This window comes from Salvelinus namaycush, chromosome 31 (genome assembly GCF_016432855.1).
Source record: "Salvelinus namaycush isolate Seneca chromosome 31, SaNama_1.0, whole genome shotgun sequence".
In the NCBI taxonomy this organism is placed as follows: domain Eukaryota; kingdom Metazoa; phylum Chordata; class Actinopteri; order Salmoniformes; family Salmonidae; genus Salvelinus; species Salvelinus namaycush.
This window is the reverse complement of record NC_052337.1, coordinates 17,652,797-17,671,144: the sequence shown is the minus strand read 5'-3', so window position 1 is coordinate 17,671,144 and position 18,348 is coordinate 17,652,797. Positions and strand designations below refer to the sequence as shown.

The 18,348-nt window shown below is 45.0% G+C and overlaps 1 protein-coding gene across 1 annotated transcript; it reads right to left on the bottom strand.

Annotated features, from left to right (window-relative positions):
- Positions 1-12,937: 12,937 nt before the first annotated feature.
- Positions 12,938-16,398, bottom strand: si:dkey-220k22.3 (uncharacterized protein LOC796870 homolog). Its single transcript, XM_038971181.1, has 4 exons — positions 15,910-16,398; positions 15,343-15,385; positions 14,856-14,909; positions 12,938-14,645 (listed from the first exon to the last, which is right to left on the bottom strand). The coding sequence occupies exons 1-4, from the start codon at positions 16,009-16,011 to the stop codon at positions 14,230-14,232; spliced, it is 615 nt and encodes a 204-aa protein (XP_038827109.1). The 5' UTR covers positions 16,012-16,398; the 3' UTR covers positions 12,938-14,229.
- Between the last annotated feature and the right edge of the window lie 1,950 nt (positions 16,399-18,348).

Sequence of the window (18,348 nt, the reverse complement as noted above, 5' to 3'; positions counted from 1 at the left end):
GAAAAGGGAGAAGTTAGGGAACTTGTTTGCCTGCCATATATTTAAGATACAAAATGGCTGAAAGGAATATACCAGTTTTATTTGAGGACAAAAATGAAGAGATTTTCAATGTGCCGATTCCATGGCACATGGTTTATGAACTGGTACAAAAAACAACACTTGATTCAACACTTAGTTTTTCAATTTAAATTATTATATACAATGCTTGCCACCAACAGAATGCTATATACACTGCTCAAAAAAATAAAGGGAACACTTAAACAACACAATGTAACTCCAAGTCAATCACACTTCTGTGAAATCAAACTGTCCACTTAGGAAGCAACACTGACAATAAATTTCACATGCTGTTGTGCAAATGGAATAGACAAAAGGTGGAAATTATAGGCAATTAGCAAGACACCCCCAATAAAGGAGTGATTCTACAGGTGGTGACCACAGACCACTTCTCAGTTCCTATGCTTCCTGGCTGATGTTTTGGTCACTTTTGAATGCTGGCGGTGCTCTCACTCTAGTGGTAGCATGAGACGGAGTCTACAACCCACACAAGTGGCTCAGGTAGTGCAGCTCATCCAGGATGGCACATCAATGCGAGCTGTGGCAAGAAGGTTTGCTGTGTCTGTCAGCGTAGTGTCCAGAGCATGGAGGCGCTACCAGGAGACAAGCCAGTACATCAGGAGACGTGGAGGAGGCCGTAGGAGGGCAACAGGACCGCTACCTCCGCCTTTGTGCAAGGAGGAGCACTGCCAGAGCCCTGCAAAATGACCTCCAGCAGGCCACAAATGTGCATGTGTCAGCATATGGTCTCACAAGGGCTCTGAGGAACTCATCTCGGTACCTAATGGCAGTCAGGCTACCTCTGGCGAGCACATGGAGGGCTGTGCGGCCCCACAAAGAAATGCCACCCCACACCATGACTGACCCACCGCCAAACCGGTCGTGCTGGAGGATGTTGCAGGCAGCAGAACGTTCTCCACGGCGTCTCCAGACTCTGTCACGTCTGTCACATGTGCTCATGTGCTCAGTGTGAACCTGCTTTCATCTGTGAAGAGCACAGGGCGCCAGTGGCGAATTTGCCAATCTTGGTGTTCTCTGGCAAATGCCAAACGTCCTGCACGGTGTTGGGCTGTAAGCACAACCCCCACCTGTGGACGTCGGGCCCTCATACCACCCTCATGGAGTCTGTTTCTGACCGTTTGAGCAGACACATGCACATTTGTGGCCTGCTGGAGAGCATTTTGCAGGGCTCTGGCAGTGCTCCTCCTTGCACAAAGGCGGAGGTAGCGGTCCTGCTGCTGGGTTGTTGCCCTCCTACGGCCTCCTCCACGTCTCCTGATGTACTGGCCTGTCTCCTGGTAGCGCCTCCATGCTCTGGACACTACGCTGACAGACACAGCAAACCTTCTTGCGACAGCTCGCATTGATGTGCCATCCTGGATGAGCTGTACTACCTGAGCCACTTGTGTGGGTTGTAGACTCCGTCTCATGCTACCACTAGAGTGAAAGCACCGCCAGCATTCAAAAGTGACCAAAACATCAGCCAGGAAGCATAGGAACTGAGAAGTGGTCTGTGGTCACCACCTGCAGAATCACTCCTTTATTGGGGGTGTCTTGCTAATTTCCTATAATTTCCACCTTTTGTCTATTCCATTTGCACAACAGCATGTGAAATTTATTGTCAATCAGTGTTGCTTCCTAAGTGGACAGTTTGATTTCACAGAAGTGTGATTGACTTGGAGTTACATTGTGTTGTTTAAGTGTTCCCTTTATTTTTTTGAGCAGTGTATATATGGGCATACAACAATCTCAGCTCTGTAGATTTTGCTGTGGAGAGACAGAATCAATAGACCATTTATTCTGGTATTGCCCCTAGGTACTTTGTTTCTGGTCACAGGTTCAGGAATGGTAAAATAATCACAACATGCACTTAAAATGAACCTTACAAATAGCAGTGTTGGGCAATTTGGAAAGCCATAGTCAATAAATTATATAATAATACTCGTAGGAAAGGTTTTCATCTTTAGCTCACAACCTGTGGATACTATACGATTAGAAAGGTAAAAAAATTATGTAAAACATCACAGCACAATTGAAAAATATATGGCACATGGAAACCAAATGAGGGTGGTCTATGGTGATCGGTGGGATGGGCTGAGAATGGCTGAGGGTTGGGATTAAAGAGCTTATGTTTGGTAATGTATTATTGTTATGTGGCCTTGTGTTTTAGGTTATTGTCCTGCTGAAAAGTGAATTTACCTCCCAGTGTCTGTTGAAAAGCAGACAACCAGACAACCAGGTTTTCCTCTAGGATTTTGCCTGTCCATAGCAATAGTCCATTTATTTTTATCCTAACAAACTCCCTAGTCCTTGCTGATGACAAGCATACCCATAACATGATGCAGCCACCACCATGCTTGAAAATATGAAGACTAGTACTCAGTGATGTGTTGGTTTTGCCACAAACATAACGCTTTGTATTAAGGACTTAAAGTTAATTTCTTTGCCACATTTTTAGAAATTTTATTTTAGTGCCTTATTGCAAACAGTAAGCATGTTTTAGAATATTTTTATTCTGTACATGCTTCCTTTTCACTCTGTCATTTGGGTTAGTATTGTGGAGTAACTGTAATGTTGTTGATCCATCCTCAGTTTTCTCCTATCACAGCCATTAAACTCTAACTGTTTTAACGTCACCATTGGCCTAACATGCTGACCACACCGCTCGCTTTGCAAAATAAATTTACACATACTATTCAATCATTTAATCTAAACTGCTCACGCGCGTCAACAAGCATATGCGTAGCCAAGCACTAAAATATAACTTGGTTCTATTTTTGACGCTTGATGGGAGAGGCGGAACTTGCAGCCACATCTCCTCATTGGTTTTTAGGAGCATATACCCATATGGGTGATTGAAAGCTGAACTGAGGTCTACATTCCAGTCCTATTGGTGGTGGTAATGCACCTTAAAGTTGGTTGACAGCCGCCATATAAAGTCTGAAGAAGAAGACTGAAGGAGGAGAGATTACTAGAAACTAACTCGGTTTACCCTTTTATCTGTGGATTAATTGTCGGAGTAGAGGACCTTGTGCATTTCAGGTAAAATAACAATCCAATGTTTATATTCCTGGACAAATTAGCTAGCAACATCAAGCTAACAAGACAAATGTCCATGGTTCGACAGCTAGCTTCTGTCCTCCCCTGGGTACATTGACTTCAATAAAAAACCTAGGAGGCTCATGGTTCTCACCCCTTTCCATAGACTTACACAGTAATTATGACAACTTCTGGAGGACGTCCTCCAACCTATCAGAGCTCTTGTAGCATGATCTGACATGTTGTCCACCCCAAAAAAAGGATCAGAGACTGAATCTAGTACTGAAATCCTAAGCTGCTAGCTAGCTAGCACCGCAGTGCATAAAATGTGGTGAGTAGTTGACTCAAAGAGAGAGAAAGACAATAGTTGAACAGTTTTGAACAAATTAATTTCTTCAAAAATTAAGGAGAAGCAAGAGCGAGAGAGATATTTGGTCTTTTTTCTTTTTTTTCACTTACTTAGCTAGCAAATTCAGCTAGCTAATTTAGCCTACTCAGAGGGATGCTATGTTAGCTAGCTGGTATGACTATCCAACACAAACTGGAACTCTTCCAAGTCAAGGTAAGCTTTTGGTTTTACGAATTTATTGCCACCGGGGCCTGCCGGTGTAAGTGCTAAACTGCTTACTGACTGTACACTGTAACGTTGCTGCATGATTGTAGCGGGTTTACTAATGCGTTAGTTCTATTAGCTATGATTACTTTGACGTTACTTTAGCTAATATTGTGACAACGATGTAGGCTGTGTAGCGGTTATGATATGGTTTGGAAAGTTATTTTTGCCTGGTCACATACAGCTGTTGTGCATTGATGTCCACAAGCGAAGGGAAAATGTGAGAGGAGAGCGCATAGATGTGAGAAGGAATACAATGTGGGTGCTATGAAAGTGAACCAAATTCCAGAAAATGATGTCATGGCTTTAGAAGCTTCTGATAGGCTAATTGACATCCTTTGAGTCAATTGGAGGTGTACCTGTGGATGTATTTCAAGGCCTACCTTCAAACTCAGTGCCTCTTTGCTTGACATCATGGGAAAATCAGAAGAAATCAAGAAGACCTCAGAAAAACATTTGTAGACCTCCACAAGTCTGGTTCATCCTTGGGAGCAATTTCCAAACGCCTGAAGGTACCACGTTCATCTGTACAAACAATCATACGCAAGTATAAACACCATGGGACCACGCAGCCGTCATACCGCTCAGGAAGGAGACGCGTTCTGTCTCCCAGAGATGAACGTACTTTGGTGCGAAAAGTCCAAATCAATCCCAGAACAACAGCAAAGGACCTTGTGAAGATGCTGGAGGAAATGGGTACAAAAGTATCTATATCCACAGTAAAACGAGTCCTATATCGACATAACCTGAAAGGCCGCTCAGCAAGGAAGAAACCACTGCCCCAAAACCGCCATAAAAAGTCAGACTACGGTTTGCAACTGCACATGGGGACAAAGATCGTACTCTTTGGAGAAATTTCCTCTGGTTTGATGAAACAAAAATAGAACTGTTTGGCCATAATGACCATTGTTATGTTTGGAGGAAAAAGGGGGAGGCTTGCAAGCCGAAGAACACCATCCCAACCGTGAAGCACGGGGGTGGCAGCATCATGTTGTGGGGGTGCTTTGCTGCAGGAGGGACTGGTGCACTTCACAAAATAGATGGCATCATGAGGCAGGAAAATTATGTGGATATATTGAAGCAACATCTCAAGACATCAGTCTTAAAGCTTGGTCGCAAATGGGTCAGGAGAAACCAACAGACGGACGCCACTGCGTCGAAACCTCCAGCCAATGCAAAAGTGCAAACGCGCAAACAGTCACAATAATATTGTATAAACACAATAACATACCTCATGAAAATAAAACACGGAATAAACGCATACCAGTAAAGCGCCTCAACATAGACACGTAACACAAAACAATCTCACACAAAGACATGAGGGGGAACAGAGGAATAAATACATGTAGTGTGATTGGGGAATGAAAACCAGGTGTGCAGGGAACAAGACAAAACAAATGGATAAATGAAAAATGGAGCGGCGATGGCTAGATAGCTGGTGACGTCGACCGCTGAACGCCGCCCGAACAAGGAGAGGATGGAATGGAACGGATGGAATGGACGGAGTACGCCGGGGCCCCCTCGATGACTCCTGGAGCGGGCCAGCCACCACCGGCCTGAGGAGAGACACATGGAACGAGGGGTTAATATGGTAATCGGGGGGAAGCTGTAACCTGTAACATACCTCGTTCACTCTCCTCGGGACTTTAAATGGCCCCACAAACCGCGGGCCCAGCTTCCGGCAGGGCAGGCGGAGGGGCAGGTTTCGGGTCGAGAGCCAGACCCGGTCTCCCGGTGCAAACACCGGGGCCTCACTGCGGTGACGGTCCGCGCTGGTCTTTTGGCGCAGCGCGGCCTGCTGGAGGTGTCCATGGGCAGCTTCCCATGTCTCCTCCGCGCGCCTGAACCAATCGTCCACCGCAGGAGCCTCGGTCTGACTCTGATGCCACGGTGCCAGAACCGGCTGGTACCCCAATACACAATGAAAGGGGGAGAGGTTAGCGGAGGAGTGGCGGAGCGAGTTCTGCGCCATCTCTGCCCAGGGCACGAACGCCGCCCACTCCCCCGGCCGGTCCTGGCAATAGGACCGCAGAAACCTGCCCACATCCTGGTTCACTCTTTCTACCTGCCCATTACTCTCGGGGTGGAAACCTGAGGTGAGGCTGATCGAGACCCCCAGACGTTCCATGAACGCCTTCCAGACTCTCGAAGTGAACTGGGGACCTCGATCAGACACTATATCCTCAGGCATCCCGTAATGCTGGAAGACGTGTGTAAACAGGGCCTCCGCAGTTTGTAGGGCAGTAGGGAGACCGGGCAGAGGGAGGAGACGACAGGACTTAGAGTAACGATCCACAACGACCAGGATCGTGGTGTTGCCCTGTGAGAGAGGAAGATCCGTCAGAAAATCTACCGACAGGTGTGACCAAGGCCGTTGTGGAACGGGTAAGGGATGTAGCTTACCTCTAGGCAGGTGTCTAGGAGCCTTACACTGGGCGCACACCGAGCAGGAGGAAACATAAACCCTTACGTCCTTAGCCAAGGTGGGCCACCAGTACTTCCCAGTCAGACAGCGCACCGTCCGACCGATCCCCGGATGACCAGAGGAGGGTGATGTGTGGGCCCAATAGATCAACTGGTCACGGACAGCAGACGGAACGTACCGATGCCCGACGGGACACTAGAGTGAAGCGGGCTCTGTACGTAATGCCTGCTCAATGTCCGCGTCCAGCTCCCACACGACCGGCGCTACCAGGCAGGAGGCCGGGAGAATGGGAGTCTGATCCATGGGCCGCTCCTCTGTGTCATACAGCCGGGACAGTGCGTCTGCCTTCACATTCTGGGAACCTGGTCTGTAGGACAGGGTAAACACAACACGGGTAAAGAACATGGCCCACCTTGCCTGACGAGGACTCAGTCTCCTAGCTGCCCGGATGTACTCCAGGTTGCGGTGGTCAGTCCAGATGAGGAAAGGGTGTTTAGCCCCCTCAAGCCAATGTCTCCACACCTTCAAAGCCTTAACCACAGCCAACAGTTCCCGGTCCCCCACATCATAGTTCCGCTCCGCCGGGCTGAGCTTCTTCGAGAAGAAAGCACAGGGGCGGAGCTTCGGTGGCGTGCCCGAGCGCTGAGAGAGCACAGCTCCTATCCCAGAGACAGCTGTTTATCATTGTGGCGGAGGCAGCGAAGGAGGATCAACGACGACTCTGGGAGTCGCAAACACGACGGAGGCCCGAGAGGCAGTCCCCCAATTTTTTTTTGGGGGGGGGGGCACACAGAGTGGTTGGCGGAGCCGAAGGGTGAACCAGAGCCAGTCAGGGAGTCGAGTGAGGAGCTCAACGCAAGATTCCGGAGAGAGGTTCTTGCGTTGAGAGCGCTGCAGAGCGGGCGTGCTGAGGAGCGTGACACCAGTCCGGTGTCATGTGCACCTGTTTCACGCATCAGGCCTCCAGTGCACCTCCACAGTCCAGTACGTCCTGTGCCTCTTCCCCGCACTCGCCCTGAGGTGTGTGTCATCAGCCCGGTGCCACCTGTACCGGTCCCACGCATCAGCGAGTTCAACTCCTCTCCAAGGCAAACAATCAGCAGGCATGGACATATCGTACTGGAGCTCATGCAATCTTACATTTATTTTTATTTTTCTTGGACAGACAATTGCACACACCACAGTTTTAGTTGACTTATGGCTTCTCTCACACTATTCATTCAATCAGCAAGAAACAGCCTGTTATATTATTCTTGTTTGGATCGTATAGTATTTTTTCTTTCATAATGCATACCAGCTCCATATAAAATTAGCAAATACAAATGTACAATAACAATTAAATAGAACAAATACAAATTATCCATAGAAAACACATTCATTCACATACATGGGACAGACAATAACACACACCGCTGTGTTAGTTGACTTATGGCTTCTTTCACACAACTACAACATAAAAGGATTTTTAAAAACCTACAAAAATGTTGAACCTTTTAGGTTTGGATGGTGCGTACATTTTGATAATAAACTAGCTAGCAGTGTACATAACAGGAAGAGAGCTAGCATAGCTAACAAGTTAGCATAAACCCAGTTAAAATAACCAAAATATACTTCACATTATGACAAACTACATGTCATTACATTGTACATTGTTCAGACAACAGCTTTGTGACAGTTTGGACGTAATTATATGAAAAGAAAGTGCCTTTAACTGGGAAAGGAGTGGAGAAGCAACAACCATAAATTCCATCAGCATTAAAATGTAAGAGGAAAAGATGGCGCCAGAGCAGAAGGCAGACGTGCCCCCAACCGATTGTGTTTTTTTCTCCGTTTATCTGCGTTGTTTGTAACTTATTTTTTTACTCTTTTTGTACATAATGTTGCCGCTACCGTCTCTTATGAACGAAAATAACTTCCTAGACATCAGGACTGTGATTACTCACCACGGACTAGCAGAATCCTTTTTCTTCTTTCACGACTCTAACGAGCCCGAGGTGGAGGATATACAGCTCCCTCGGGAACAGGCCCTGACCCCAGTGATCTGCGTGAAGAGGAGGCGGAGAAAGAGAGGCTGGAGTGCGGGCTGCCTTCTGAGGAGTCGGAGGCGATCAAATAAACCCCCACTTTCCTCAATTCTGCTCGCAAACATGCAATCTTTGGACAATAAAATGGACCAGTTACTGGGAAGATTAAACTACCAACGGGACATTAACAACTGTAACACATTATGATTCACGGAGTCGTGGCTGAACGACGACAATATCAACATACAGCTGGCTGGTTATACGATGTACCGGCAGGATAGAATAGCGATGTTTGGTAAGACACGGGGCGGCAGTCTATGTATTTTTGTAAACAACTGCTGGTGCACGATATCTAAGGAAGTCTCGAGCTATTGCTCGCCTGAGGTAGAGTTTCTCATGATAAGCTGCAGACCACACTACCTACCTAGAGAGTTTTCATCTATATTCCTTACAGCTGTTTACATACCACCAGTCAGAGGCTGGCACTAAGATAGCATTGAATGACCTGTATTCCACCATAAGCAAACACGAAAACACTCACCAGACTTCCTAGTAGCCATCGACTTTAATGCAGGGAAACTTAAATCAGTTTTACCAAATTTCTATCAGCATGTTAAATGTGCAACCAGAGAGAAAATAACTCTGGACCACCTATACTCCACACACAGAGATGCATACAAAGCTCTCCCTAGCCCTCCATTTGGCAAATCTGACCATAATTCCATCCTCCTGATTCCTGCTTACAAAAATTAAAGCAGGAAGCACCAGTGACTCGATCAATAAAAAAGTGGTCAGATGAAGCAGATGCTAAGCTACAGGACTGTTTTGCTAGCACAGACTGGAATATGTTCCGGGATTCCTCTGATGGTATTGAGGAGTACGCCACATCTGTCATTGGCTTCATCAATAAGTGCATCGATGATGTCATCCCCACAGTGACCGTACGTACATGCCCCAACCAGAAGCCATGGATTACAGGCAGTATCCGCACTGAACTAAAGGCTAGAGCCACCGCTTTCAAGGAGCAGGACTCTAACCCGGAAGCTTATAAGAAATCCCGCTATGCCCTCCGACGGAACAATCAAACAGGCAAAGCGTCAATACAGGACTAATATTGAATCATACTACACCGGAGCCAATGCTCGTCGGATGTGGCAGGGCTTGCAAACCATTACAGACTATAAAGGGAAGCACAGCCGAGAGCTGCCCAGTGACGCGAGGCTACCAGACGATCTAAACTACTTCTATGCTCGCTTCGAGGCAAATAACACTGAAACATGCATGAGAGCACCAGCTACACCGGAAGACTGTGTGATCACGCTCTCCGCAGACGATGTGAGTAAGACCTTCAGACAGGTCAACATTCACAAGGCCGCAGGTCCAGATGGATTACCAGGACGTGTACTGCAAGCAAGCGCTGACCAACTAGCAAGTGTCTTCACTGACATTTTCAACCTCTCCCTGTCTGAGTCTGTAATACCAACATGTTTTAAGCAGACCATCATAGTGCCTGTGCCAAAGAACACTAAGGTAACCTGCCTAAATGACTACCGACCCGTAGCACTCACGTCTGTAGCCATGAAGTGCTTTGAAAGGCTGGTCATGGCTCACTTCAACACCATCATCCCAGAAACCCGAGACCCACTCCAATTTCCATACCGCCCCAACAGATCCACAGATGATGAAGTCTCTATTGTACTCCACACTGCCCTTCCCCACCTGGACAAAAGGAACACCTATGTGAGAATGCTATTCATTGACTACAGCTCAGCGTTCAACACCATAGTGCCCCCAAAGCTCATCAATAAGCTAAGGACCCTGGGACTAAACACCAACAGTGGTAAATCTGATCACCGACAACAACGAGACAGCCTATAGGGAAGAGGTCAGAGACCTGGCCGTGTGGTGCCAGGCCAACAACCTCTCCCTCAACGTGATCAAGACAAAGGAGATGATTGTGGACTACAGGAAAAAGAGGACCGAGCACGCCCCCATTCTCCTCGACGGGGCTGCAGTGGAGCAGGTTGAGAGCTTCAAGTTCCTTGGTGTTCACATCACTAACAAACTAACATGGTCCAAGCCCACAATGACAGTTGTGAAGCGGGCACAACAAAACCTATTCCCCCTCAGGAGACTGAAAAGATTTGGCATGGGTCCTCAGATCCTCAAAAGGTTCTACAGCTGCACCATCGAGAGCATCCTGACTGGTTGTATCACTGCCTGGTATGGCAACTGCTCGGCCTCTGACCACAAGGCACTACAGAGGATAGTGCAAACGGCCCAGTACATCACTGGGGCCAAGCTTCCTGCCATCCAGGACCTTTATACCAGGCGGTGTCAGAGGAAGGCCCTAAAAATTGTCAAAGACTCCAGCCAACCTAGTCATAGACTGTTCCCTCTGCTACCACACACTAAGCGGTACCAGAGCGCCAAGTCTAGGTCCAAGAGGCCACTAAACAGCGTGTACACCCAAGCAATAAGACTCCTGAACATCTAGTCAAATGGCTACCCAGACTATTTGCACTGACCACCCCTCCCCTCTCCACACCACTGCCACTCTCTTTTGTCATCTATGCATAGTCACTTTAATTAACTCTACCTACATGTACAAACTACCTCAACTAACCGGTGCCCCCACACATTGACTCTGTACCGGCACCCCCCTGTATATATTGTTATTTTTTACTGCTGCTTTTTAATTACGTGTTACTCTTATCTCTTATTCTTATTTTTTGAAACTGCACTGTTGGTTAGGGGCTCATAAGTAAGCATTTCACTGTATTCGGGGCATGTGACTAATAAAATTTGATTTGATAATGGTGTGCAAAAATAAAACAGCTAGAATGCAATACCATCAACCAACCAGACGATGTCAGTCAAGTACCATAAATGAAACCTGTCAAAGACATTGAAATCTGAACTCAATAACATGAATTCAATGCTGATGAAACAAATTTTGGCAAAATTCACAAATAAAACAGGATATATTTTCTTACTCTATTACATATACACTATTATAACCTGGGTGGTTTGAGCCGTGAATGCTGATTGGCTGACAGCCGTGATATATTAAGCAATAAGGCCCGAGGGGGTGTGATATATGGCCAATATACCATGGCTAAGGGCTGTTCTTATGCACAACGCAACGCGGAGTGCCTGGATACAGCCCTTAGCCGTGGTATATTTGCCATATACCACACCCCCTCGGGCCTTATTGCTTAAGTATACCACAGGTATGACAAAACATGTATTTTTACTGCTCTAATTAAGTTGGTAACCAGTTTATAATAGTAACAAGGCACCTCGGGGGCTTGTGGTATATGGCCAATATACCATGGTAAGAACAGCACTTAGCGGCGGTATATTGGCCATATACCACACCCCCTCGGACCTTATTGCTTAAGTGTAAAACTGGTGTTACAGTCAAAAAGCAGCATAACCTGTGAAGGTGCTATGATGGTGCTATGATGACGTTCTGTGGTCAGATCCATGGCACTTGTTGCAAAAAGGGTGTCCTGGCAACATTTCCAACTCAACCCATCATATAGGGTGTATGATACGTTTTAATACATGCAAATATATATACACTACACTAAGTTTGGGGTCACTTAGAAATGTCCTTGTTTTTGAAAGAAAAGCAAAAGAAATTGCCCATTAAAATAACATCAAATTGATCAGAAATACAGTGTACAGACATTGTTAATGTTGTAAATTACTATTGTAGCTGGAAACGGCTGATTTTTAATGGAATATCTACATAGGCGTACAGAGGCACATTATCAGCAACCATCACTCCTGTGTTCCAATGGCACGTTGTGTCAGCTAATCCAAGTTTATCATTTTAAAAGGCTAATTGATCATTAGAAAACCCTTCTGCAATCATGTTAGCACAGCTGAAAACTGTGGTTCTGATTAAAGAAGCAATAAAACTGGCCTTCTTTAGACTAGTTGAGTATCTGGAGCATCAGCATTTGTGGGTTCGATTACAGGCTCATGTAGATATTCAATTAAAAATCAGCCGTTTCCAGCTACAATAGTCATTTACAACATTAACAATGACTACACTGTATTTCTGATCAAATTGATGTTATTTTAATGGACACAAATTGTGCTTTTCTTTCAAAAACAAGGACATTTCTAAGTGACCCCAAACTTTTGAACGGTAGTGTATATACACACTGAACAAAGAAGTTTGGAACCACCAAGACCCTTCCTAGAGCTGGCCGCCCGGCCAAACTGAGCAATCGGAGAAGGCAGGCCTTGGTCAGGGAGGTGACCAAGAACCTGATGGAGAACCTTCCAGAAGGAAAACCATCTCTACACCACTCCATCAATCAGGCCTTTATGGTACAGTAAGTGGCCAGACGGAAGCCACTCCTCAGTAAAAGGCACGACAACCCGTATGGAGTTTGCCAAAAGGCACCTAAAGACTCTCAGATCATGAGAAACAAGATTCTCTGGTTTGATGAAACCAAGATTGAACTCTTTGGCCTGAATGCCAAGTGTCACATCTGAAGGAAACCTGGCACCATCCCTACGGTGAAGCATGGTGGTGGCAGCATCATGCTGTGGGGAGGTTAATCAGCGGCAGGGACTGGGAGACTAGTCAGGATCGAGGGAAAGATGAACGAAGCAAAGTACAGAGAGATCCTTGATGAAAACCTGATCCAGAGCGCTTAGGACCTCAGACTGGGGTTGGGTGGTTCACCTTCCAACAGGACAACGACCATAAGCACACAGCCAAGACAACGCAGGAGTGGCCCAGCCAGAGCCCATAGCACTCTCTCTCTCACATTTATTATATGTCAATCACTACTACACAACATTATAAAAATTGGTAAAAGATGGGTGTCAACAGAAGTTGTGTAGTGTGGTCAGTCACATTTTTTCTGCAACATTAATTTGTTGAGTATATAAAAACGTTACCTGATATAATATATAAAAGGCGTAGTCAGATTTTTTAGGCCAAATAAAATGCTTTTTTTTTTTTTTTTAACTGTAGTCCTGCTATTGAGATCCACCATGCTAGAACCCTTAACAGTATAACTCTTTTGTCTTCAATCCAGACATTCAGATATTGTGAAGACAAAATAGTCAGCCAAATTAAGAAGATGAAATTAGGTAATTGGCTGGTGTACATCCTGCTTGCCCTCTTCTCTTGTCAGTAACCATGTCCATGACTGTCACCACTGAGCCTACCTACAGTTTCTCCGTCTCCTACAAAGGCATATAAACAAGCCAGCAGTGATGTGCAGACAGCTCATAAAATCACAGGGTTTGTTGTTTTAAGATTCTCTAATCTCTTATGGAAGGATACACGTCACGTCCTCTCTCCTCGTCTCTTTCTCAAAACCCATTGGAGGTCAGAGGGTAGGGACCTCTGTTTTCTCATCCAATTAGTTTTGAGCAGGGGACCTGAGGAGTATACAATGGAGACCTTCCCTAGGTCTCTGGTTTCATACAGGTAATTGCCAAAAATAAAGGAAACACTTGAGTAAATGAGGGATACAAAGCATTTTGAAAGCAGGTGCTTCCACACAGGTGTGGTTCCAGAGTTAAATAAGCAATTAACATCGCATCATGTTTAGGGTCATGTATAAAAATGCTGGGCAGGACATAATTTGTCCATTATTTTGGCTACTATGTCTAAGCCCCAATAGGATGACAATGCCCCCCATCCACGGGGCACAAGTGGTCACTAAATGGTTTGATGACCATGAAAACGATGTAAACCATATGCAATGGCCATCTCATGTACCAAATCTCAACCCAATTTAACACTTGAGAGATTCTGGAGCGTTGCGTGAGATAGCGTTTTCCACCACCATCAACAAAAAAACAAATTATGGAATTTCATATGGCATCTCTCCAATAGGTCCAGACACGTGTAGAATATATGCCAAGGTGCATTGAAACTGTTCTGGCCCAACACCCCAAATAAGACACTTTATGTTGGCGTTTCCTTTATTTTGGCAGTTACCTGTACATACCACCTTAATGGATACGTGTGGCATACAGACACTAACTCAAAAGGTATTAGACATTGGCCCTCTCCTCAGGCTCCAGTTTGGCTAGTCAGAGCATCTAATGATAGTAATGAAGGTAGAGACTGGTTTTCTCTCATAATCAACCCGCTGCCTGTGGCTTGCCATCACAGACAGTCTATTCTCCGGCTCCATCCGCACAAGGACAGAGAAACTCAATGGGGCGTCTTGCTCCTCTTCCAGCAACTGCCGCGTGTCGAAGGCACTGGCAAACTGGTCCGTACGCTCCTGGTAGGTGAAATCCAGCTGTAGCCTTAGGTCCCTGGTGTCATTCCCTGCTGGCAGCTTAAAGGTGGCTTGGACAAAGACCACATACCAGCCTGCCACGGTCACCTGGATGTGGGTCCTGTTCTTGGTCAGGAACATGCTGCCCATCTCCTTCCCCTCCTCCTCCCACTCCAGCTCACCAAAGATCTGTTTGGTCTGTTTGGTGGGGTGAGAGGCTGTTGGGAACCAAACAATAGAGACAGCAAGGTCAACAAACGGAAGTTAAAAAAACACTAAAACAATCAAACGGTCTGGGTCAAACAACAACATCCAAGGTAAATAGAAAAAGGTAAGTAAAGAAAATCTCTATTTATATTTTCCTTTTTTAGTTACTTATGAACTGACGCAGTAGGCCTATCAACAATGCAAAGTAATGGCTGGGTCACCTTTAAGGAACAAACTGGAATTGGAGGAGGGACTTCTGAGAAATTTCCCCAAGTCTGTGGGACATGGAAGACGGTTTTTGTTTACATTTTTCACAACAACAAAAGACACAAACATGCTCACTCAAAATATATTGTTCTTCTAATGCCAATGAGGCTTCATCAAGCTTCCAAAGTATGGGTCATTCCCTAAACTTGAATACTGCAAACAGGTGCATTCACAAAATCTCACACAGTCATCAATTGTCACACCCCCACAGTATGATGTAAATATACGCAAGCACGCACACACAAGCACTTCCTGCCTTAGTGTGGGGGTGCAGTTTCCTGTAACTCCAGGCTCAGTAATAAATGTTAAGTGTCAAGAGAGGAATGCTGTAGCATTATTTTAACAAGAAAATATCTGTGCCTTCAAACAAAATGATGGTTGTCTTTTTAAATGGCTGGATATATGTCTAACTTTCATTTCCATCCACAGAATGAAGCTTACCATGAATTAGACCTCCACCAGCTCCTGACGGTGATTCAACCGGCTAAAATTAAGAACAGGAGAACCAATTTAACATCCTCTCATGTACTGTTACACCTCAAATAATATAACAATTATAACCGAAATAGGAAAACATGTTGATGGAATATATTGCACCAACAATTCTCAATGTTTTCCATTATTTATTTTAAGTGTAAAGTTTGAATCAAACTAATCTTTTGATTTTGCTGTGTTTTGGCAAATAGGCTGTATAGAACCCTAATCGTTTTAACAGATCTGTGCTCAAATGCAGCTTTGTATGTCTTGAGTCTGACTCTGCGCTTTGAGATGTTAAAAATTGTTCTCATCTCAAAGCCCAGTCAGGCTTAAGACATGCAGTAACAAAGCTATTTTCTTTTCAGACTGAGCAAAAACAGTAAACTATCCAGCACTAGAGAAGTAACTACATAGAGTAGATACTGTAAGATTTATAACCCACTGTCCTCTAATTGAAAATGAATTCAAATAAATATCCGTTCCATGCTGGAAGTATATGGTCTGTACAGCATTACTCAGCATATCATTTACCTTAGCAGAATAAATCCAGATCAAACACGCTGCATTGACAATCAATGCTGCAAGGACAACCCCGGCAAGTCGAAAGCCTGTGAGACAAGTGTCATGTGCCATCCCCTCCAGCCAGGCTCTTGCAGAACTGTTGATGTGACTGGAAATGAACCAGTTGTGATCAGGTCTCTGACTTTAAGCTGCTATAGGATTTCCTATTCTGTGTTGGGGATTCCAGTAAGAGAGAGAACTGACGCATGAGGGGGGCGTGTTGCAAGTGTGATCATGTCAAATGCATGGGGGGGGCTAACTAGTATTTTTTTAATAATAATGTATTATTTTTTGGTCTTGCTCAATCTGATTGGGTGGGCCTGGCAGGGTCTGTGTCCACCCAGGCCTATGCCCCTGGTTGACTCCAATGCTTCCCACATCTAAGTTGGCTTGATGTCCTTTGGGTGGTGGACCATTGTTGATACACACAGGAAACTGTTCAGCGTGAAAAACCCAGCAGTGTTGCTGTTCTTCACACAAATCAGTGTGCCTGGCACCTACTACCATCCCCCGTTCAAAGACACTTAAATATTTTATCTTGCCCAATCACCCCCTGAATGGTATACATACACAATCCATGTCTCAATTGTCTCAAGGCTTAAAAATCCTTCTTTAACCTGTCTCCTCCCCTTCATCTACACTGATTGAAGTGGATTCAACAAGTGAAATCAATAAGGGATCATAGCTTTCACCTGGTCAGTCTATGTCATGGAAAGAGCAGGTGTTCTTAATGTTTTGTACACTCAGTGTAGACCATGCCTTCAGGGTTGTAAGTGGAAAACATTTCTGGTGAACAATATTTGTTAAAGTTGCCAATGTGGTTAACCCTCATCCCATCAACAGAATAAGGTCATGACATATCAGTGTCTAAATCTATGTATGACCTGATAGGTGTGGGCGTAAGCAAACACTTGTATTGTACATGTTATGGTTGGAAGACCGTCACAATGAAGTGACTCATATTGATCACAACAACCATGTCAACTTTCCCCTCTGGAGGGAATCTATAAAAAGTAACCCACCAACTAAGCCCTTTAAGTAACCCATCGTGGTTTTCCACTTGCTTTTTCCTTAAGTACTCTATAACAGTAGTGACGTCAATAAGCGCGTTCCTGTGATTTTTTTTTTTTTTTTTTTTAAACATGAATTTATAACATGCAGGAAGTTACTTAGTGGTTATGAGGCTCTAACCACACAAAACAGTAGATGGGTGGGCTTTGCCAGGAAATAAGATATTGGGGTGAAATGCATTTACACATACAGTGCCTTCGGAAAGTATTCAGATCCCTTGACTTTTTCCACATTTTGTTACGTTACAGCCTTATTCTAAAATGGATTAAGTTGTTTTTTCCCCTCATCAATCTACACAATAGCCCATAATGACAAGCAAAAACTGGTTTTGAGAAATGTTTGCTAATTTATTAAAAATTAAAAACTGAAATATGACATTTACATAAGTATTCAGACCCTTTATTCAGTACTATGTTGAAGCACCTTTGGCAGTGATTACAGCATTGAGTCTTCTTGAGTATGACGCTACAAGCTTGGCACACCTGTATTTGGGGAGTTTCTCCCATTCCTATCTGTAGATCCTCTCAAGCTCTGTCAGGTTGGATGGGGAGCGTTGCTGCACAGCTATTTTCAGGTCTCTCCAGAGATGTTCGGTCAGGTTTCTATTCCAGGCTCTGGCTGGGCCACTTAAGGACATTCAGAGACCTGTCCTGAAGCCACTCCTGCATTGTCTTGGCTGTGTGCTTAGGGTCGTTGTCCTGTTGAAAGGTGAACCTTCGCCCTAGTCTGAGGTCCTGAGCGCTCTGGATAAGGTTTTCATCAAGGATCTCTGTACATCTTTGCCTTGATCCTGACTAGTTTCCCAGTCACTGCCACTGAAAAACATCCCACAGCATGATGATGCTGCCACCACCATGCTTCACCGTAGGGATGGACGCTTGGCATTCAGGCCAAAGAGTTCAATCTTGGTTTCATCAGACAAGAGAATCTTGTTTCTCATTGTCTGAGAGGCTTTAGGTGCCTTTTGGCAAACTCCAAGCGGGCTGTCATGTGCCTTTTACTGAGGGGTGGCTTTCCCCAGATCTTCCCCAGATCTGTGCCTCGACACAATCCTGTCTCGGAGCTCTACGGACAATTCCTTCGACCTCATGGCTTGGTTTTTGCACTGTCAATTGTGGGACCTTGTATAGACAGGTGTGTGCCTTTCCAAATCATGTCCAATCAATTGAATTTACCACAGGTGGACTCCAATGAAGTTGTAGAAACATCTCAAGGATGATCAATGAAAACAGGATAGACTTTAGTTCAATTTCCAGTCTCATAGCAAAAGGTCTGAATAGTTATATAAATAAGGTATATGTTTTTGTTAAATAAATGTGCAAACATTTCTAAAAACCT